The sequence below is a fragment of the Corvus kubaryi genome, unplaced genomic scaffold, assembly GCF_017639235.1.
Source record: "Corvus kubaryi isolate FWS band 111438036 unplaced genomic scaffold, C.kubaryi_AGA036_p1.0 66, whole genome shotgun sequence".
NCBI classification, from domain to species: Eukaryota; Metazoa; Chordata; class Aves; order Passeriformes; family Corvidae; genus Corvus; species Corvus kubaryi.
In genome coordinates, this window is record NW_024582054.1 from 29,789,850 (window position 1) to 29,813,509 (window position 23,660).

The following is a 23,660-nucleotide window of genomic DNA, read 5'->3' on the forward strand; positions in this document are numbered from 1 at the left end:
CTTGAAAGGATCTACTCCTTCAGAGATTTAAATGAAAATGCAAAGAAATTTTCCCAAGTAATCCCAAAAGTGTAAGTTTAGGAAGGAAAAGGCCAAAACCTTTAGATGTTTTCTTAGTAAATATATTCTGCAGCCAAAAGCTTAATTCAGATCAGCTTTTTTATGGTGCATAGGTATTTCAAGGCAAAAAATAATTGATTCTAATGCTCATGGTAATAAAGGAAATGTCTGCTTCTGGCACTTAGAATTTGAAACACAATGGTCCCAGTAGATCAACTTGATGCTGTGCTTATCATGGACCATCAGATTTCAACCTGCATTCCTCTGAAAAAATAAAGCATAACTTCTGCTCGGCTAAAAAATAATTTTCAGAAATACATCTAATCTTCAACAGAAGACATGAAATGATGGCAAATCCTCAGCTTCTCTTGGGAATGTGTTCTGGTGGTTAACCATGGAAAAATGTGTGTCTTATTTCCTATTTGAATTTGTCTGGCTTTTGCCTCTGGCCATTACTTCTTATTATGCCTTTCTTCAGTAGATTAAAGAACCCTTTAATATCCTGTATTTCCCCTCAGGAATGTTCCTATACACTACAATCAAGTCACCTTCCAATTCTCTTCCAGATAACTTTAACAGCCTGAGCTCTTAAAAAATCTCACCGTAAGACATTTTCTCCAACCACCAGAACATTTTGCTTCATTCTTTTGCTCTCTCTTATTTTCCAATGTGCTTCTTAAAATCTGAAAACCAACACGGTATGCAGTACCCTGTGATGATATTATTGAGGTCAAACATGGGAGGTAAAATAAACATTTTTAAATTCCTTTGTTTATACATTGATTAATCCTTTTCTGCCATAGCAGCATACAGGAGAGCCCTTATCTGATTGTTTACTTATCTCACCCTTAAATCCTTCTCAAAGTCATTACCTTCAGAGTCTTCTATTTTCCAGTTATGGTCTCCACACTTAAGATAGACAGCTATATACTTTGATGAATTAAAATTCGCTAGATTTGAACAAGCTGCTTGTACAAACTGTATTGATCCCTGCCTCATCCTCATAATTATTTCCAGTTCCATTAATCCTGGAGCTGAATTTTTGCAGCAGCAAGTTTGGATCTGCTTCCAGATCATTGCTAAAAATGTAGCAGGACATGGAACCTGCTACTGGGACCTTTTTAGACACCATCTCTTTCAGCTAAGTTGTCATATAGATTTCTTCTTGAGATATGGCAGCAAATTCAATTTGTATGGTTTGTTGGCACTGCATAACGAGAATATCAAGCAGCACCAACACAAGCACCTTCTCAAAACAGTATTGATAGCTATTTTAACTAAACCACTGTAGGTCTGCATCATATTCCTTTGTTTCAACTTTTTATTATTTGAATTCCACATCAGATTTTCTGTTTTGGTTAGGACAACTATTAAGCGAACCAGTTGCTCGGGTCATATTGCTCGCCCTTTAAAAAATGGCACAAAGTAACACTTTATCACTTGTTTAACCTTCTGATTTTAAAGCAAGATACAAATACACAGGAGCAGCATCTGCAGTATAGGCAGAAGCAACAGAGAGGTGACCAGAGGTTGCATTTCTCACAGCATTTCCAGGATTAAAACCCCAGCAACTGTGGACTTGCAAAGTACCTCTTCACAAATGTCCTGGTCCTGCTGAACTCCCAGCCCTGCACACACACACTCAGGAGGAGGTGTGGAATCTCCTCATGACTATGGAGACAGGATAAGGCAGGACTCCTTGCCTCAGGCACTGCGGAACCTCCCTGAGCAGCTCCGCAGCCCTGTGGGTCACTGACTGCCTCCACTGCTGAACCGGCCTGACCGCCGGAGCTATGACCACTCGCAGCCTCAGCTTTCCCTCTCATGTTTACACCACCAGATTTAGGCTCCGAGAAACCTTAAGCAGCGCCACGGGAGGTTTAGGTTGGACATTAGGAAGAATTTCTTCACGGAAAGGGTGATTAGCTATTGGAATGGGCTGCCCAGGGAGCTGGTGGAGTCACCGTCCCTGGAGGTGTTTAAGACTGCGTGCGGCAATCAGTGCCATGGTATGGTGGACAAGGTGGTGATCGGTCACAGGCTGGACTCGATGATCTCAGAGGTCTTTTCCACCCCAATTGATTCTGTGATACTATAAGGAAGGAGAAGAAGGAGAAGGAGGCTCCGAGGCACCCCTGCACCCCTGCCCACCCCACGACCCGCCTTCCGCCGCGTCTGCCCCTCAAGCTCGAGGCCGCCTCACGCCGCGCATCGCCTCGCGCAGTGCCGAGCTCCGATTGGCTGCGCCGCCCGTGGGGGCGGGACCGAGAGAGAGCCGCGGCCAATCCGCGGCGCGAGGGACGTTTCCCGCGGGGTGGGGGCTGCGCGCAGGCGCGGTGGGGCGGGGCTGGCGCGGGCGTGAGGGAGGGAGGGAGGGAGTGAACGGGGAGGGCGAGCGGGGTGCGAGCAGCGGGAGGGGCCGCGCTGAGGCGGGGGTAGTCCCGCGGTGTTCGTGGCTCCGCGGCGCTTCGCCCTCCAGCGGGTTTCTCCTCAGGGAGCGGCTGTCCTCTTCCGCGGAGCCCCCGTCCCCCTCTCCGCCCCTCGGACGAAGTCCCCCACCGGTCTCAGCCCGCCCCCGGTCCCGCCGCTATGTCTCTCGGCCAGCGCCTGGCCCGGTTGGCCGCCCACCTGCAGGACCCGCGGAAAGTGGCCGCATTCCAGCGGCTCTGCGGGGTGGAGGGGCCCTCGGGCTGGGCCGGCGCGGAGCAACGGGGGTCGGTGGCGAACGGTGGTCCCGCGGGTGGGCAGGCGCATCCCGCTGGGAACGGGGCCGTGTCCGGCGCGGCGGGAACCCCGCGACGCTGGACAAGGAGGCCGCGGCGAAACTCGCTGACGGAGGAGGAGGACGGCAGCCAGGAGTTCGCCACTCGTAGCCGCTTCCTCTACTATCTGTTCAGCCTGGGCACGGAGCTGGGCAACGAGCTCTTCTACATCCTCTTTTTCCCTTTCTGCATCTGGAATGTGGACGCCTGGCTGGGCCGGAGGCTCATCATCATCTGGGTGTGGGTAATGTACCTGGGGCAGTGCACCAAGGATGTGATCCGCTGGCCGCGTCCTGCCTCGCCACCCGTGGTGAAGCTGGAGGTCTTCTACAACTCCGAGTACAGCATGCCCTCCACCCACGCCATGTCGGGCACCGCCATCCCCCTGGCTCTCCTGCTGCTCAGCTACGGCCGCTGGCAGGTAATGCTCACACCTCCGTGTCCTTATCCGTCCGCTTTCCAGCCTCGGGGTGTAAGGATGTGGCAGACCTGATTTCTGTTCAGGAGGGGAGTTGGCTGAGTTTGCTTGGGAAAATGTGAAATTCGTACCTTTTTTCTTGGCTCACCCTTTATTTATTTTTTTTCCTTGGGATTTAAGCGAGTGCTCAGATAACGAGAAGTGTTCTAGTAATTCTGTCTTGTGAATGGAAGTTGTGTTGGCTTTGGGAATTAGTTTAGCGCGCATGAAAAGTTCGCGGTAATAATCTGCGTTTTGTTCCTGTGAGGTTTTCTTTTCAACTTGTCCCTTTGCACAAAGTTTGGAAAAGCATCCAATGTTTTTACAGGCATTTGGTTTTACAGAGTGAGAATTTGGTGGAGAGCCAGTAACTAAAGGGCTTCTTGTTGATCTTTCTTTGCTTCGAGTCACTTTGTAGCGTCAGTGAGTTTTAGCTTTAGCCTTTTCTTTAACAATTTTATTTTCATTAACAACAAGCTAGAAATGATTATTTCTGGTGTTTGTACTTTCAGGAGGTTTTACAACCTATCAATGTGTTCATAATTAGCAGGAACTGATAATCTGTGATATTTTCAGCACCTTCATTCAGCAGAATCTTTGAAATCTGACTGTTGCACTTAGGGTCAATAGATAAGTTAGAATAACACTGTTGATCATCTGGTTTACGCAAGCAGTGGCATGTGCTTTGGCGCTGGCTGCTGGAAGTATGGCAACAGCAGCAACTCCAAAGGAAGCACATCCAGCTCTCTAAATCGCTGCACCAGTTTCAGTAGTAACGGAGGGAGACGGCTTTCCCAGATAAATGTCCAGTGTAGCGTTTTGCTGTATAATGTTTAAGAAGTAAGGCAGTAATTCGACTTTTAAGTTGTTGCTGTTCACTAATCCTTACTGTAATACTTACCTGGTTTAAGTTGGATGTAAGTTATGTTGGTAGAGAGAACTAACTCTGATTCTAAGCTTTGTGCAGGGGCTTAACTCTTGTCTTCCCAGTTACTGTCAGTCTGCTGGCGCTGCCTGACACTTTGTGACTCCATCTCAGCATCTAGAATGGGTGACTGAAAGGAATGAGATGGTTAAGGGTTAGAGATTGTATTTGGCTTCTCTAACCAAAGATTATGTATCTATTTGTGCAAGGTGCCCAAAAAGAAGCTATTAGGGATTCATATTTGCTAGGAAAATGTGAAGTATTAGTCTGCTGGAGTTATGCAGGCATAAGAATTTTATATATATATATATACACATATACGTGTGTGTATATATATAATATATATAAAAATATGTAATAATGTCATGTTTTGTGGGTGTTTGAAATAAATATTTGAAGTTCTGTCACTGAGATGCTTAATCTCAAAGTTGTTTTTATTAATGACCAAAATCTGTGTATTTGATTATTGCTTGTTAGATATGTCGGGTTGATGTCAGCTGGAAGGACAAACTGGATTTGTACTTCTTTGCATGTGGGAAAGCTCATTTAGCAGTACCAGTCGATCAGCTTTGCACAGACTGATGTCATGTGTGCAGAGGAGAACCTGTCTCAATTGCTTTTATAGAACCAGCAAACAGTGTGTGAAATGGTGTTTTTGCCAATGAACCAAGTTCAATCTGTGGATTGCCAACCCTGCCCCTGCAGTCTGTGAAACACTCTGCTAATTGACTAAACATATTTATCATGGATGCATGGTAAGAAATCATAAACATTCAGCCTTGTTATTCATGTAGAACCATTCTTAAAAAATGAAGAGACAAAGTGTTAGAGTCTTGATTTTAATTCCTTTTTCTTAGAAGACAAGTATGAATAAAAGACCTCTCTGAAACCAACTTCTATCATTTCAAAGTACTCATGTAAAAAAAAACCCCTTCAGATTCTTAAATTATTTCCAAAAATTAATCAATAATTAACCAATGGCATGTCAAGAGTCTTTTGATTCACCTCTAGAGTTAACCTTTCATCTGACACTTTTTCTGTTCTCCACGTTTTACTCCTGTTGAAAGGGAATAGAATCTGCATGACATTTTTTTGTCATGGAAAATGGTGTTTTTCTGGAAATGGTGTTAAAAAAGACTGACCTCAGAACTTCTTGGAAAGCTATTAATTATAAAGGAGTTTTTATTTTGATTTTTATTAAATTATACAAATTTACCAGTAGATGCAGGTGGCTAGGTTTAAGTTTGTTGGCAAATGTTTGAGTACAATCTTTCTGTATATATTTAGTATAAAGAAGCCTTACACAGTGCCTGATTGTGATGAGTCCACATCTTGGGACTGTTGGTTCCGCAAATCGTAGTGGAACGAGGCTGAGGATGAATTTAAGCAGATACAGTGTAACTCTCTGTAGGGACTTTTACTCTGCAATACAGGCAGCTTTAAGTTTGTCACTTTGAAGTTTACGCTAAACCAAAGAAAGCTGCTCTTGCTCTAAAAGATGTTACACCAGTGAGGAGGGAAGCTTTCTTGTGTAGCTTATTTGCAGTTTGCTTTCAGTGATCTATGACTTCCTACTATTGTGTGATAGTTCTTTTCTGTCAAAGATGATCTATTTGAGTCTTTTTCTTGATGACCATAGAGAACACAGAAAATTTGCTCTTATTTTTATAGGTGTGGCTCAGATTTTCCATTTAAAAACATGTTTTGATTGCAATATGGTTTTTTCTTAACCTGTTGAGTTTGTGCTTTTCAATTTTTCAATGCCTTTAAGCAATCCTGTTACAATTATTTTCTTTTCACATACTATTCGAATCAATTTTTGACTGAAAAAAACCCAAACTAAAATACTTTCTATAAATGCAATTGTTCAAGTAAAATATTTTCAGAGATAATGTACTTTAAAGATAGTTTTGGCAAATTACCACAATTAGAGACTTTGGACATAGGAAATATTCAATGAAACAGTCTTTCAGACAGAATTAAGTTACGTATTAAGATAACTTTCATAATTGGTAACTGTTCTGTCCATTGTATCCAAATTTTTTGGTTTCTTCCTGTGTTATGAGAGCTTGCCTGAAATTTTTGATTCTACTTGCATAATCCATATTTATTTATTTATTTAATGTTACATTTCTGCAGGGAGGACCGTTTATTTCAAAGACACTTGAGTAACCTTGAGATATAAAGCTCATGTCAAAGATTCATGAGAATTTGGGAATGTTACAGATGTTGATTTTTTTTTTTTTTCCCATCCCCTGTCTTTGAAGTGCTGATACCCTGAAAGAGCAGACACTTAAAAGACAGTGAGGTTATAGATCTTGATGTGATGTAGGAAAAAGTAACCTTTATCAAATTGGGGAAAACTTGCTTTGTTTGAAATAGTGACAGTTTGAGCCAGGCTGGCTTATATCATGTCCCAAATGGGGGAGGAAGAGATAGTGTGAACTGCTAATTATCCACAAAATCTCCAAAGGCTCAGGCTGAGACTAGTGGAAAAAGTATTTTTTATATTTTGTTTGATTATGTGGAACTGCCGATTTCAAATAGATACCAAGATGTATTTTATTAGAAATGGTACTTGAGTTGGGATGGTACCTGAATGCGTCACAACTCTGGCTTATTTTGAGGAGAAAAAATAAATATCAGCCAGGGATACAGAAAATATGCTTCTCTCCCACAGTTCCTCCAGGATCAGCCTGGCTCTAGCAGTAGCTGTCTGCATTAGGAAATGATGGGTTTGCACTCCTTCCTGAGCTCTGCATTAATGAGCTCAGTGAGGAACTGCTGACTCTCACTGTAGCCACTGAGCAAACTTTGGTTGATATTCAGCAGGAGCCCAGAGCCTGGGTTGATGAGTAGCAGGCCTTTAACTATATTAACCAACGCTGATTTACGGTCTGAAGCAGTTTGTGGTGCCAAATATGACAGCATTGTCCTCCCTGGATACATGTTTGCAATGTTTGATATGCAAAGCCTGTCATCAGTGACTGCCTTCCCACCCCGCTGATGCTAATGGTGACCTGGATAAACACCACTGCTAAACCCACAGTAGATGCATCTATTCTCCAGTGGCCTCTCTGATGTATTTTTCATTTACAGTTTTCATTTACTCAGTGCTCTTTTGACTCTCACTGGTACCGGTTGTGTAAGATTCTTATGTGGTACCACATGAAACTCCCTTCCAGAAATCTTTCATCTGCACTATGACTTTTATCAACCAAGGCTGTTGAATCTAATTGAACAGGATGGGTTTGACAGGATCTGTATTGGGATTTCAGGGAGATCTGCATTGCTCTGTGATTCTGATTGACCACTACTGAATATTACCTCGAGAATTGTCTGCCTGCTCTTTCATTTCAAAAGACTAAACTCTCTGATCCCCACTGGAAATAGGGAATAATTGGTTATTGGGGATGAATAAATAGCCTAATCACAACAGTGCTGTAGTAAGAATTTTGCAGAAAGGGGCAAATCCTCGTTTTAACTGTCCTTGTTGAAAGGCTTGCATTATCAGTATGATTGATGTAGTGATAAACCGGAAGCTACACATAGAAAACCATCTCTTACATACAAAATCTGTGTGCAGGAGCAAGTGCAGTCTCCTTTCAGAAAGAGACACATCACCTCTAAGAGAAGCCAAAATGGACCTTTGGCTAAAATACTAAAATGTTTAGAGGAAACTTTGGCAAAGAGATGCATGCATGCTTGTCTAATTGGTCTTCTTGTGCACGTTTCTTAAACAGTCAAACAAAAACTCTTCTGACACAGGAAGCACAGCTGAAGGGATGATCTGAAAACACAGAATTACCCACACAATGGCAAACATTTGAGAGAGAGAGATGGGAATTTGGGCGGTCAGAACTGACCTTGTCTTGTGTATTTGAGATGTAAGGTCTTCTTCTGTGGGCCATATTAATGCCTGTAGTTTTTTTGTAAAGGAAGCTGAAAAAAGTTGTGTGGCCTGTTTAATGCAGGTGTTCTGAAAAGTTTGAAAAGAGCACAGACAGTTCTGACAATGTCACTAGGGAATTTCTGCCAGAGGAATACAGCAGCCTGTCTTATTAAACTGTGTTGATTGTCACTAAATATATTTTTCAGTTTTGCCTAAGCAAACCTTTAATTAATGTAACGGGTCTTGGGGGAAAACATGTAAAAACAAATGCTGTAAGGTTGGATACAGAATTTTTGATGAAAAGGTATTCAAAGGAAATAGTTCCCAAACAGTTTCTTTTCTTCCTTGGTGCATTGTACACGTGTAAAGCACTCTTTGTTCTTTCAAATAGGGTGTATTGATTGAACTGAGAAAACACTGTTTTGCAGAAAAAATGTAGTTTTAGGTGCTGGGGCATAAACAGAGCAAGCCGTAAGTAAGTGATCCTTGCTAGCTGTGTTCAGAGAGGGTTTATTATTTCAATGATTGCAATGAAAAGAAGTAACAAGCTAATTCCTATTGTTACTCCTTAATTTCTTTTCAGACTAGGTGTAGCAGAAAATTAAATATTTTAACTTCCTGCAGGACTAGCATTGAAAACTTTATCTTGGAATTTCAAGAAGAGGTTCTTGTAGTCACATGTAACACTGAGGTCTTTATGCCTTTTGATATTAATGTTGGTCAGTGCAAGAGAAGAGAAAATGATTGATAAATATAGCTTAACCAGGGGTATTTACCACCTGGCCCATTTTGAAAGAAAAAGTTTGTTTATTTTTCCTAAAATGACTGATTGTTGGTCTCTTTTCTAACAATCCTCTTCTTCTTTTCCTTTTGCTCCCTTCACAAAATCATTTTTATGCTGTGCTTTTTGAACTCATCTGTCCAAGTAGGGTCCTGGAGTCATTCCCATAAACATTGATTATAGCTTTTCATATGACTATTGCCAATACATGGCCCAAATACCTTATTAAAAGGCTGGTGCTGCAAGCGCTGCTTGGATTCTTTAAGTGAACTCTTGCCCAAAATAATTGTCTCAAATGCAAGTTGAACTTCTGAGTTATGATATCATTAAAAAAGATCATTGAATACTGTAGAACACCGAAAATATTAGAAAGTTACTTTGGAACTCTTTGTGGGTGCTGGAAACTTCTCTGGGATAGAATGTGCTTTAAAAAGGTAAAGAAGTGAGCATTTAGAGTGTCTTTTAATAATGTTCCTTTATGAAAGAAGGAATTTTCTGACCTAGGTCAAAGCTTTTAGGACAGATTGTTTCCTTATGAGCATTTTTAAACAATGGTTATGTTATTAAGACTCTTGGCAAAAAGATCAAGGAGAGGGAGGAGGATGGGGAAGAGTTCTGTGTATAATCCAGTCAGAAGTTTGCAAGCCTGTTTTGGAGGATGTAGTGGAATTTGCTATTGAATGGGAGTTTTATTTTAAAAACATAGGGCATAAGGTTCTCAAGGACTTAATGAGAGTAGTTTCACTGCTATTTTCCAAATATTAATTTAATTCAATTCAATTTCTTCAATTAAAACAAGATTCTGGATATGGGAAAAAATTGAGGTCTGAGACATGATGAGTAGTTTATTCAGTCAGCTTTATACCTAGCTTTACCTTAATATATGAAGTTAAGAAATCAATTAACTTTTTTATTATTTTTTAAATAATATGCTTATTGGTTTGGGTTTTTTTTAATTTATAAAAAAGGAAGCAGTATGCAGTTCAAAAAATACTCTCACACTCAGAATTGTTGAGGTGGCATGTTGGCTATGGAGCCATAATGAGTTTTTGAGGATATGCATAAGATGGTCTTAATTGAGGGCATGGAGACAGTGTTTGAGATGTTAGTGTCCAAAATGGGCTGCTCCTGAATATGTGACTGAAAGTGACATCAAGTGTGGTCAAGAATGATGATGCATCAATTCTTTTATCAAAAAGAAGCTGAGAGAATGAAATCTGGGTTTTATGTCTGCCTCTCCCAGCTGTGATCTCTGACAACCTTCCACACCCTCATTTGAAAGGACATGTGATGCCAGTCTGCCTTCTGATGCCTAGATGAGTAAAACCAACAGTGAATTGAGGAAGAGGGTAGAAGTAAACTTGTGATCTTTTGTCCTTTGTGCCTCTATAGGTCTGATTTGGGATGCCAGGAACCACGGGACTAAAACTGCTGGAATTCATCTGTCTTGCTTTAGTATCTCTTATTTAGGTATAGAGACCCAAGTCAACATAATAAAAAAAAAAGTGCTTATGCCTTTCTTCCCTGAACACTTGATATAAGTTTATATTAACATTTTCACTCTACTCTTTCATAAAATGTGCTTGTTTTAAGTAAAAAACCTAGTAAAAGCTGTTATTTTTTTTCTTTCTTTGAATATTCATTTATGATTGGGAGAGGAGATTTTTTTTATATCCCTTATTATAAAACAGTATTATTATAAGGCTTGCTGGTACCTCAGCATTGCAGGCAACAATTTGGAAGTAAGTTTATGGCATCAGCTGGTTTTACAAGGATCCAGGTGATGTCCCCTGTTGGTGGTATGAGTCGGCATGCTGCTGAGCTCAAAGGTGTGTGGGAGTGCTAATATTCTCCTTTAGTCACCTTGTGCACTTATCCCTGCGTGTGAGGACCAAATATATGCTTGTCTTACCACCTCAGGGCAGGTTTTAAGCAAGTGCTACCAGTTTGGTGTTCTGGGAATTCATGAACCCAGTGGCTGCTTTTAAAAGGTAGAAGTGAAAACAGGCTGAGGAGGATGCAGGGTGTTGATCTTAATTTGTGATCAGGACTTAAAGGGTGCCTGTAAGAAAGATGGGAGCCAGCTTCTTTGGGCCTTTTGTGATAGGAGAAGGGGTGATGGCCCTAAACTGAAGTGGGATTAATTTAGATTCGATTAGGGAAGAAGTATTTTACTTCTGGTGGTGAAACACTGGCAGAGGTTTGCCCAGAGAGGAGGTGGATGCCTCATCCCTGGAAACATTCAAGGCCTGGTTGGATGGGGCTCTGAGCAACCTGGTCTTGAACATGTCCATGCTCCTAGCAGGAGACTTGGACTAGATGGCCTTGAAATGTATCTTTCACCCCAAGCTATTCTACTATGCTTTGCTACAGAGAAACTAAACTAGCCAATGTTCTTAGATGGTTTAAGGGGTATTTATTCAGAATTAGAGTGAGATATGACAGAGCCAAATAATCTTTCCAAAATGTTCTTCAGAGCTGAAGTTTCTGTTTCTTTCTTCCTCAAACACTCCTCCCCTGAGAGCTCCCTGACAGCAAGCATTTCTTCTTTCATTTTCAGAATTTATTCTAGTCTCCCTGCTGTTTACAATCATCTGCTCAGGACTCGTAAAACAAGACTCCTCACCTATTTCCTTCATACTCCTTGTTCTCAGGATTTTGCTAACAGCAAAACCTCTTCCCTCCCCCAATCCCAACCTCTTACCCACAGTATCATGAACTGCAGCTGAGCCCTGCTGAGCGTGGCACTTCATTGGTCTTCCTGCTAAAGCTCCAGCCTCTGTTTCTGTCAGGTATTAGAGAAACAGGACAAGTCTTTATTTATTAAAGAAAAGCCTTACCCCTGATTGGGCCCTGGAAGCACAAAAGATGTGTGTCACGAGACAAGGATGGACATATAGTATCAAGTGATGGCCAAACACTTTGAAACTCGAAGCTGCTCTTTGCTTCAGAGGCCACAGGGTATAGCTGTCCCTGCATATACAGCACTTCTGCCTGGGGAGTCCTCGGGGAAGGAGAGTGGAGCAGCACCGTGCACCGAGGTTGTGTGCCTGCTGATGCAGGCAGCATTCCTTCTACCCTGGGACCAGTGGCAAAGGGAGAAGCACAATGGGGCAGAGGGATGTGGCTGCAGTTGCAAGGTACCGGGGCTGCTTTTCTGGCTGCTGTAGCAATGTTGGTGTCTGATAACTCTGCAATCATGTCCAAGTGTGACAGAGTCACTGGTGTATTGCCCAGGATTAGCAGAGTTCTGAAAGGCAGGAAACTGAGTTTGTTCCTTCATCATTCCAGCCAGAAATGAGTCACAAGTACATAGTTTTGTTTAGATCCAGTTTGTAGATGAATGAAATAGAAGCAAAGACAAGTGTTGCTACAGGAATTACAGTTTAGTCTAGATAGAACACAACGAGCTGGGCATTTAGAATTGATTTTAGTGTGAAATCTGCTTCTTATGTGAAACATAAGCTTCCTAATTTTCTCTTGGTTTGAGAACGTTATTTTAGGTTTGTCATACAAACATGGTCCTGGAGTTGAGAATTCAGGGAAGGTTGGAAAAATGCAGAAGAGTGATAATCCTATCTCAAACGTTTTACTGACAGACTGATTTTGGAACTTTACAGTCTGTTAAGTGGCCTTCACAAAGGACACAGAACTTCTTCCAGTAATTTTAAAGGTATTTTCTCTAATTTGTTGGATATTCTACCCTTCAGGTTACCCATAAAAGGAACAAGGGAAGGGACAAGAAAACTGCCTGTAATTCTTAGATTTTGTTTCTGGGTTTGAGTACATCAAGACTGCCTGTTTATATTGAAAATGTTTATCGTAGGAGGCGAAGCAGTTTTGGAAACTTGCCATTTTATCTTGTGACTGCATCTTTTATAGAATAGTGGCAAAAAAAGGCAGCTGTATCCTGTCTTGTACAACATTTTGCAATAGTGGAGAAAGTTCTTACTGTGCTGTAATATGCAAATTAGCATATTTTTATCCAAAACCAGAGAAAGTTAAAAAACTTAGCTTCTCTACATGATATGTGCTTATTAAAGCACATAAACCACATAATTTTATTTATTCCTGGTAAACAGTCCTTATTAAGAAAAAAAAAAGTGAAAAGATGAAAATAATTGGAAGTAATTCTTTGATGATTTTTGTTTAACAAATGTGGCTTTTAGGAGGAAATTAATGTGGGTTTGGAAAGAACAAAAAAGAGTACTGTTTTAGGAGTTTCATGTTGATGTCCAGGGATCGAGTCAAGGATTGCAGAAGCTCTAAAACAAAGAATTGAGGAAGGAATTTAATTTCTTTGTAATTTTGCTATGAGTTCCTCCTTACCAGGAAAAAAAGGGAAGCCCCTGTATTCTGGTTGGGTAATTGCTACCAGTACAAGTGTGTGATGTAGCTGCTTCACCCAGTGTAACACTGTTCCACGGTTTAACACACTTGTTTCTGCCCACGTGGTCAATTTGGGATATCAGAGCATGGCAAGACAACTGCTACAGAGATCGATACATTTCTTACTGCTTTGAAAAGGTGTGTCCAAAGCACTGAAATTCGTGTGTCCTGAATGCAAAGATGGGGGAAGGTTGAAAACTTGACTTAACCATAATTTTATGAAAAGGTGCTCTGGTAGCCCTGTGGAGGCTAGGGCAAGGAAAATGGTAAGCATCAGTGGCATTAATTGGAATTAATTATAGAATGCTCATAGAGTGATTTTTTTTTTTTTTAAATTTATTCTTTCCAAATTCTAATACAGTTTCTGCGTTTTTGTTCCCTACCAGTATCCCTTTATGTTTGGACTGATCCTGGCATTCTGCTGGTGTTCTTTGGTTTGCTGTAGTCGAATTTATATGGGAATGCATTCAGTTTTGGTAAGAAAATAATCTAATCTACTACTAAACTACTATTTTAATCCTGTTCTGATTTTATAAATGTCCACCACATTGAAAGTTTTACAGTGCAATAACTGTATACAGATGTATTTTTTGGAATGTCCTGCCATATAGAAACAGAAGATTTACATTTCTTCAGCAGAGAAGTTGATAAAATAGTTAGAAGTGGCTCTCTATAAGTCTAAAAGACTGATACTTGTCTTTTATAAACTCAGTCCATGGTTGAAACTTAACAGGTGTTTAATGTCATTTTTTAGCGCAGAAATTGATGACTGCTCTAAAGTGTAGACTAAATCTTCCTCTACAGAGTAGAAATCATTTTGCAGAATGAGAAAGTGGCTGTTAAGGTTCACTCCACATCAGGCGCTCAAAGCCATGTGCATTTCAGAGTGCCACTCTACATGCTGGGGTTTCACTTGCCAGAGTTCCTTAAACCAGGTAACAATGTTGTCACCTTAGAAAAACAAGCTCATTTATTAAACAGGATTAAACCCCCTAACTGAAACACAAGTGTATGCAATGTAAAAATGAGAAAACGAGAATACTACAAAGTGGTAATCGCAATGCAAGACCACTAATGATGGCGGCTAAAGATATTTTTGAGGATCATGTGCTAGAAGAAAAGCTAACAGACAGAAAAGGGTAAGCCTGGTAGGGTGTAGAAAAGCTGGTAGATGAGCACAGTGTGAAAGGAGCATGGGAAAATAAGGCATCTCAGAAAAATTAAATGACATTTTTGCATTAGTAGTTAGGAGGCTTCCCAATCTAAAACCACTTATGTCAAGGGTGATGTGATGGACTGATAATTCAGCTAACACAAAATGTCATAGAACAAAGCTGTGCAACAAATAGTGAGCAGACAGGGCTATTTAGCAGTTTCATATCTGAATCCTCTGCAGAGTTCGAGGGAATACAGTTCACCATGTGTTGCCTGCAATATACATCAACCATGCTGCCTAAGTTTGGGGGCAAATAGGTGGCAAATAGAGCAGAAAGTTCTTCTTGCTGCTGAAATGAGCAACTCTGATGTTTATATCAGTCAATTTTATTAGACCTTTTATCAAGCTTTCAGTTAGTGAAAGCAAATAAAAGTGATTCATTGAAGCTGGAGCAATACAAACTCTGCTGATTGAAGTCCCACCTCCTGGCTCATCTGGAAGAGTTGATAAGCATGAAAATGAAGGCGGGCCACTTTGTAGTGCTTGGATTGCACAAATTCTTCCGTAACAATTAAAGGTGACCAAAGTTGCAGAGAATTCCTTGCAGCTGAGTGATTAGTCAACAGTATCTGAAATTTAATGCTGAAGTAAAAAACAATTGAGTAACCTTTTCATTAAGAAAAGATCTTTAAAAACAATAGTAAAACTGAAAATCAGTTATGAAGCCACAGAAGTTGTCTCTTCCTTTCCTTTAATATTTGGAAACAGTTCTCATTCTCCCAGCATTGTTAATTCTGAAGCTGGAGTGGAAAGTTGAAGCTGCTCTAGTGCCTGGCTGCAGTGGTCTTCATCTGCTGTACCAGCTGCTGCTGCCAGCGAGCCTGTGTGTTGGCACCCAGGCTCTCAGAGCCACTGTTGAGCTGTTTCAGCAAACTTGAGTGGGCAGAACATGTTTAGCTGGGCTGGATTTGTGCTGAGTGTAGGTTGGAATGCCCTGGCCCTGGACAGGGACAAATGTTGCCCACAGATAAAGTCATAGAAGTATCACAGAATGGTTTTGGGTTGGAAGAGACCTTTAGAGATCATCTGGTCCAAGCCCCCTGCAATAAGCAGGGACATCTTCAACTAGAACAGGTTGCTCAGAGCCTCGTCCAACCTGACCTTGAATGTTTCCAGAGACAGGGCGTCCACCACCTCTCTGGACATCCTGTACCAGTGCCTCATCACCCTTACTGACAAAAATGTCTTCCTTATATCCAGTCTGAATCTCCCCCTTTTTAGTTTAAAACCATCATCCCTTGCCCTGTTGCAACAGGCCTTACTAAAAAGTCCGGACCTGCAACCTTGATGAAGGATCCTTTGATCATAAATTCATTCATGATTTGGTCAGGATGGAGGTGATTTTTTAACAGGTGATCAAATGCAATTCCTTACCTTATGTTAAATATAAGAAAGATTTAATCTTGTAAAAAGGAAAAGATGGGAATCCACAAGCTGCTTTTAACAATACAGCAGCTAGGCTTGTATTCTAGCTCATGTAACTTGAGGGTTTTTTTAAAAATAGTTATTACACTGAAACCATATCTTTCTCTTCAACAGGATGTTATTGCTGGATTTCTGTATGCTATTCTTATCCTGGTTGTCTTCCATCCGATTGTGGACCTGATTGATAACTTCAACTTAACTTACAAATATGCACCCTTAATTATCATCAGTCTCCATTTGGCCCTGGGCATCTTCTCTTTCACCCTGGACACATGGAGCACGTCGCGAGGAGACACAGCTCAGATCCTGGGCTGTGGTGCTGGCGTGGCCTGTGGCTCTCACGTCAACTACATCCTGGGTCTGCAGCTGGATCCTCCTCCCCACACCTTGCCTTTGTCTCTGTCCTCTCTCACCGTCACCGTGTTTGGAAAAGCCATATTACGGTTGTTGATTGGAGTCATCGTTCTGTTGTTAACAAAAGTCGCCATGAAAAAAGCCACAATTCCACTGGCGTGTAAAATATTCCGCATCCCGCACGAGGACGTACGGAGAGCCAGGCAGTGCATGGAGGTTGAGCTTCCCTATCGCTATATTACCTATGGAATGGTTGGGTTCTCCCTCATGTTTATTGTTCCTTGCCTCTTCCACTTCATTGGTCTTTCCTGATGCAGTTTGATCACTTTGAGTAGGGAGAACTGAGCTAGTTGCTTTTTGAAGAGGTGCACTAGTTTGCTAAGGGAAGGCCGGCCAGCTTGGCTTTAGCAGGGTCTTCACATTAACAGCAATACAAAGCAGGGAAAGCATTTAAAGGGCTTTGCACGTCTCTGGGGATGGTTTGGGGCCAGGAGTCAAGCACCAGTCCAGGAGAAGTGCTGACCTCTGTAAATGCTGTGTCTGGACTTATTGCTGTAACCAAGTCTGTGTGTGTGTGTGATGCAGTGAATGTATCTGGGATGTCTGCCAGTCTGTACCTGGGTACACTGACACTTTAACAGGTATGTCTGACAGCTAATCAGAAGGCTCCATTCATGATCTGTTTGCCATTTCACGGTAATTTATTCAAGTTGTTGGACCATAGACTGTTAAATTTGCTTTCTTCTGTTTTTTCCTGAAGTCCTGCTTCAAGGTATTTCAGCTAATAGGTATTTCTAATGGACCAAACTTGTAATGAGGTTGAGGTTTTTCTAAATAAACAAGCAGAAGCCTTTTTATTTAGCCCCCTTTGCAGAGAAAAATGTCTGGATTAGCATTGGTAGACATCACTAGAGTATATGTAATTCAGGTACTGTATTTTATGGTTTAATAACTGTGCCTTTCTGTTGCTAAATTAAGAAATGCCATATATACTGTGATGTAAAAATGCCTAATTTTATTGAAAATCCTACATAATTAGGCAGATATTAAAAAATGTTGGATTGTCCATGTTGCTGACATCGTTCAAGTTAACCAGAATGTTCACTTTTTCCTGATCAAAATTGCATAAATGAAATGACCCAGGAATTGTGTCCTTGAGCTCAAGATATTGTAAATGAACAATAGTCCCTTTTGTAAGTATTTTTAATGTGTATTGTAAGTTACTGCAAGAGGATATATTTTTCTGGAGATTGTTTATACAGTGGATGGATATTCGAAATTAATTATTTAAACATGTAAACAATAAAATCACCCCATTCTGCAAAGAAATGGGCTTCACTTGTTATTCCAAATTAATCTAGAAGGACCACTGCTTTTAGGTATTTGGTTAGAAAATATAATACTTATTCTAGAAAAATATGTATTTTTATGCATTAACATACTATATTTAAAGGTAATAATCACTTTTACCCAATTTAGATAGTTATAAGAGAATGTAACGATTAAATTAAACTTATAATCATTCTGATTGACAGATTGTGAGCAGTCAAGACAGTGTGGTCAATGTATGAACAGTTTGTGATGTCTACATTTGGCAGGATTTTATTATGTGCTTTTGAGCTTTTCGTGATCCTTTTCCCTTCAAGTGTAATTTTATGTGCCTTTTTTCTGTTTCATCTTGTCTTGTTCATGTGTTGCCTGATCTGTTCTTTCCATGTCAGGAACAGTTATTGCAGGAAGCGCTGTCTTAGTGCCTGACCAGACAAATTACTTAATTTTGTATTGTACATGTTTTTCAGGAAAAGCATCATTTAGTTGGGAAATATGGTGATTAGATAGAATACAAAGCCTACATTTTTTGTAAACAATATTTGGTTTTGGAAGGTTTTTTTGTATTGGAGATGTCTCCAAGCTGTTAATATGTAGATTTACAAAATTAACTTCACTTTCTTTGAAGCAGATGAGGTTTATGGTACACTGGCACTAGATGATGTGAAAAACTTAACTTTTCTGGTGCATTTCTCCAGTGCATCCCAAATGCACTGCTATGAATGTATTCCAACTGAGGTATTCAGAACTGAGAGTGTGTTAAACAACTTCCATAGCTGAAAAGACCTTGCCCCATAGAAAATTATTAACTTGTTTCAGTCCATGTTTCTGGATTTGATTTTTCTGTCTGTTCCTCTTTTACAGTTCAGTGCTGAATGTGCAGTACAAGGTAAATTGGTTTCTGAGGTTTTGAGAGTGGGATTTCCACTGATTTGGCTTCACACACCAAGATAGCCATTAAATAAGTAGCTGGGGGAATGTACACAAAATGCCTTATGCTTAAAGCCCTGAGCAAGTGGTGTAGTTTCAATTATATTAAATTAGTCTGAGGACTGGTAAAAATAATAGGATAACTTCCTCTGAAATTTAGGGCATATTCTCCTTAAATATCCTAGCTTTACAGTTTATAGCAGAAAATGTTTAAATTCTAGCACAGAAGAGCTAAGTGAGCAAAACTGATTTTTAAGGTACATATTGGACTTATAGAAACTTCAAGTTTACATCATAAGGAGTGTAACTAAAGCTGTCTTTTCTAGCTGTGCTTGCTCTCTTGTAGTATTAATGGAACATGAGATGTACTGTGGAGAATCTAGAAGGGGTGAAAAAGATCACACAGAGCTTTCAACAGGCTAAGGAAAATTGCACTGTAGCTTATTCTACTGTCATAAATGTATTTTTTATATTTTTATACATTACACTGAATAACTTCAAAATGTCATGTTCCATGTACCACTATGTAGTACCCAGGAAATGTCCATCAGAATGTTTATACAGCACCTTCAGCAACTACTTCACTGAAGTTTACATGAGAAAAAGTTTTACTGTTCTATTTTCATGTTTTATAAGGGGTTCAGCTCGAGAGGGCAGTTAGCACAAAATGTCATGCAATATGACTACTGTTAGAGAAGAATGAATCACAGACATGCAAATGCTTAAAATCCAAGTAAAGTATTTGTATTGTAGTATAATTTTCTTTAATAATAAGCTAAGATTCCTTGGAATTGGACGTAACAAAGCAACAGGTAAAACTGGAGCACTTTCTTTGCCCTAACCTATTCTTGGAGTTGAACATGAAAAATGATTCTAGTGTGAGCATCAGCTGGTACCAAATTATTTATAAATAAAGTTAACATAGCTTTAAAAGGTAGTTAAATGTCTTTGCAGAAAGACAATATGCTTGAAACCCTTCACAATGTGGTGCAAAAACATCCTGCTAGTGAACTCCCTCAGTTCCAGAGAGAAATACTATTTTATAGAACCAGATGTAAATGCACATTTATTACAAAAAGCTGCAGGCTAAATTTGCTCTTTTTTAGTTATTGTATGAAATAAACCTTAAAACCAACAGGTGAGTAGAGAGTAATTTGACACCAAATTCTGTTTCCCAAGAGGCTGAAGAGATGAAAATTAGTCTGAGACTGCCTTAAACATAGGAGCAGGATTTTTTCTGACCTGGCCCTCAGTCAGAACTGACATGTGCATTGCATCTTGGGTGAGTTTTAGAATCTGTTATTTTGGAAAAAACTTTCATGTTCATAAAAAAGCATTGTGTTTGCTTTCTCCTGTGTGATCACCTGTGTAGCTGTTGGGTCTCTGATCGCGTTTGCCTCGCAAACTGCGCGGGGGAAAGCAGGAGGTGGAGAAGCGACTTGAAGGTAAACTGGCAAACCAAAGGGAGTTGGGTTTTGTTTATTTATTTGGAATTTTGTTTAAGTTATGTACAGCATTTCTCCTGGAAGGAAAAACCAAACAGAAAGATGCATATCTTTTAAAATGGCATCTCCAAATGTGATATGTGGCTTTTGTGTTATTTTTTTTCTTACCAGAACAGTGTTGAATTGTCTGCATATTAGAAGCTAATATGTTTTCCTTTGCTTTTTTTTATTACTGATCTCAGTATTTTTTACTCCATTTTTTGCTTATTTCCAAGGGAGTGTCCAGAACTTTTGTAAGCAATTGCTACTTATGTGAAGATTGTAATTTTGAACTTGTAAATACTTAAGGGCTGTTAGCTGCAAAAATATATAAAAACAAATCCTTGCATGCTGTAAGTAAATACATCTGTTGTGCTAAAAGTTGTTTCTGTTTCAGTATTTGCTTTCTCAATAAAAATGGAGGTTTTTCACACACAGTACAGAAGATATTTAACAATTCAATGGTATGAAGGGGCATTGCTGTCAAACTCCTGCTAACTTTACCGGGAGTTTTGCACCTGGTTCCTTTCACATGACATTGAGAATGAACCCTGAAGGGCAAGTCCGTGCTGACCTGTGATCAGGCTGTGTGTATGTGAAGTGACTTAGCTTCTAAATGTGATAGCCTTGCTTTTGAGAGATTGTTCTTGTTAAAATCACATTTAGCCCCATTTTTACAAGATTTCTAAAGGGCTTGACTTGGAAGACTGTTGTCTGTAGGTGGAACTGGCTGCACATTTGTAACACTCAGTTAATGCTTCCTCCTCTGTACCATAATTCTGCAAATGAAGAAACCCCAGATTAAACTCAGTAGATAAAATTAGAGGAGAATTGATTTCTTGGGGTATTGTGACTCAACTAATTGTAATTGATTCTTGAGTGGTTTTTTGGTCTAATGTAGAATGCTTGTTGGTTATACAATTTATTTATGTAGTCTACAAACAACTTTGAGGAAACTAACTTTTTTGTGGGAGGAAGTTGAATAACTTCTTGACAGAACTTTATTCTACAGGAAAGCTTAAGTGGCTTTTTTGTTTCATAAAAAAATATATAAGACTGTTTTAAAATTTACTGTAAATGATATATTTGTCAAATTAATAGATTGCTTGGGTCACTAATGTCATTGTTCTTCTTGCAATACTTCCTGAACAAAGGCAGTCAAAGCTGAATTTGGAAACAAAATGTGATACTGTGTGGAAGAAAGGATATAGCACTTTAGGTGTTCTCTAAAAAGCAAGTATCACATGCTGGTTTTGAAGAAAATTTAGCCATGTGTTAGAAAAATTTCTTTGCACTCCATTCTGCACCAGAAATTATTTGCATGTTGGTAAGAGGCCTTGTAAGAAAACAAAAGGAAGCAATATGTGCTTGCAGTGTATTATCAGTAACTGTTCCTGTAGGATCAAAGGAGAAGAGAGGATACATGGGATAATAGTACCTTAAAAATACTGACCAGTAGATGTAAGTAATTCCCATCAAATTGGAGAATTTTATTAGTCCCTGAACTTTGACTAAATTAGTCACTAAGTTCCCCCCCCCAAGTTTATTTTTGTTAGAAAGTGTAATGAAAGATAAGACTGTTATTACTGAAATGGAAATTAGCTCTTAAGACAATTCTAGATGTCTGAAGTATCAAAACTGAAAAAGATCAATAATGGGAACTGTAAGAGCACAGTCTGAGGGGGATTTTGTATTAAACTTAATGCACTTGAAAATTATGCCAAAATTTGGCCTACACTTGATTTATATGAAATCTGTAGTACAATATAGATACATATATATATAATATATTGTGTATTGGAATTTAATTTTTTTTATGTATAGTTTTTTTTTTTTTTCTGGTTACTGCATTCCCTGATGAAAGGAATTGTTGATAAAATACAAACCAGCTTTGTCTGTATAAGATCAGGCTGTGTGTTTGTAGCCTTTTGGGAAATAATGCAGTTGTAACCCAGTCTCTCAACCTCTTGGAGAACTTGATTTTAAAAAAAACCAAAACAATTGAGATGCAAGCCCCGAGTTAGTTGAGGATCACATAATGGTTGCTGTATAATAGTGTACAACTGATGTTTTAAAAATTAATACATCAGAATTTTTTGTTATACTGTTGTTAATGATTTTGTACTCATTGTACACTTTCTGAGTTGTCAACTAATATTTAAGCTTATATTGACTGGGAACTGAAGTGTCTAACTTCATCTGCAATGAGTGGGAAATAAACTCCTGTTGGATTCAGTTGTGTTATTGTCTTTGTTCCTTCCAGCGCTCAGGGCCAAGTGGCTGGACACCTACCACAGATGTAAAACACTGGTCACAAGAAAACTTACTTATATTATCATATAGCAATGATTGTTACAACAATATTGTCTATTAAGGGGTGGGCTTTAGAGGCAAAAGTTTAAGAAAAATATTGAAAAACCACCACACCAGTTTATATCCTGGTGGGTCCTTCCTGGTAACTTGTGCTCACTCCAAAATGTGCTCTAAAAATCTGCCAGTTGTGGGTACCTTTTTTTCCAGATTATTTAATATCTACAGATTTTCATGGAATGTATGTAGGCAGTACATCTGCATGAGCTTTACTTCTTAGTAAACCAGGCTAACTGAAGAATACTATTAATTTCAAATGCTCTGGGTTATGTTCTACCATGGTTCCAAGATGCTTTAACACAAGCATGAGAAAGCATTAATTCATTTGTGTTCTTGTATTAACATAGTTTCAATTTACTTGGAGAGATGTAGCAAAAAAATATTACTGCACAACTCTTGCTTCCTCTCTTCCTGCAGTTGTATAACACCCAGAGAGAAGTCTGAGCAGTTGTGTGTACCTAAATATATCTGAAGGGTGTTGCAGAACATGGTAGAGGAGATGGGAACTGCCCCTTGCAAGGAAGCTGTGAGGCCATTTCAGATCCATTTATTGGGCACTCATCAGTGTTCCTCCTTGTTTTGCTAACTGGGAAGATTTACATGGAGCTAGTGAACAAGACTCTACTTTTTACATAAGGTAAGAACTCATCCTTCATGCTCACCAAACCTACAACTTGTATAACCAGGATGTTAATTCCAAGGACCATAGAAATACACAATCTTTTGGTTATTAGTTCTAAGTTTCAAGATAATTTTGAAGATGCTAAGACGATAACAAACCAAACCATTCAAAGAACCCCAGAAAATATAAACTCAAAATTATAAGTCCTTATAATTAAATCCTCGTTACCAAAGCAAACCTCTGGTTCACTGCTTCATAAAATGAGTCATACATGCTTGGTCTAATTATTCCTTCCTTCTAAATAAAATAATTTTGAAGGGATTTGGAGTAAGCATTGGTCCTCTGCTTAAACAGCTGATGGAGCTTAATTGATAGCCTCATGGCCATTCTAGTTTTGCCACAAACTGAAACCAGAAAGGTGTAACTGGATCAGTCCCTCCTGACCAAGTATTATTGATAACTGAATAATCTCCACAGACCTGAGATTTGGATCTTCCTCAGTTGTATATTATTTGTTGCTCTTTACATGAGACTTCTAGATCACAAGAGAAGCAGATACAGGAGAACTGCATAAACTTTTACAGGTAAAAATAATCTGTAATCAGTTTAGCTCTGATTCACATATAGATTGTCTAATTTGATTTGACTTTCTGCTTGCTAATAC

At 39.5% G+C, this 23,660-nt stretch overlaps 1 protein-coding gene across 1 annotated transcript; it reads left to right on the forward strand.

Annotated features, from left to right (window-relative positions):
• Positions 1–2,457: 2,457 nt before the first annotated feature.
• SGPP1 (sphingosine-1-phosphate phosphatase 1) lies at positions 2,458–22,239 on the forward strand. Its single transcript, XM_042047327.1, has 3 exons — positions 2,458–3,243; positions 13,653–13,742; positions 16,022–22,239. The coding sequence occupies exons 1-3, from the start codon at positions 2,650–2,652 to the stop codon at positions 16,571–16,573; spliced, it is 1,236 nt and encodes a 411-aa protein (XP_041903261.1). The 5' UTR covers positions 2,458–2,649; the 3' UTR covers positions 16,574–22,239.
• Positions 22,240–23,660: the final 1,421 nt, after the last annotated feature.

Excerpts from the sequence above, each read along its gene's own strand:
- SGPP1 (XM_042047327.1), top strand. The coding sequence starts at position 2,650 with ATGTCTCTCGGCCAGCGCCTGGCCCGGTTGGCCGCCCACCTGCAGGAC. Across the intron at positions 3,244-13,652 it reads TCAGCTACGGCCGCTGGCAG|TATCCCTTTATGTTTGGACT; the intron begins GTAATGCTCACA and ends GTTCCCTACCAG. Across the intron at positions 13,743-16,021 it reads TGGGAATGCATTCAGTTTTG|GATGTTATTGCTGGATTTCT; the intron begins GTAAGAAAATAA and ends TCTCTTCAACAG.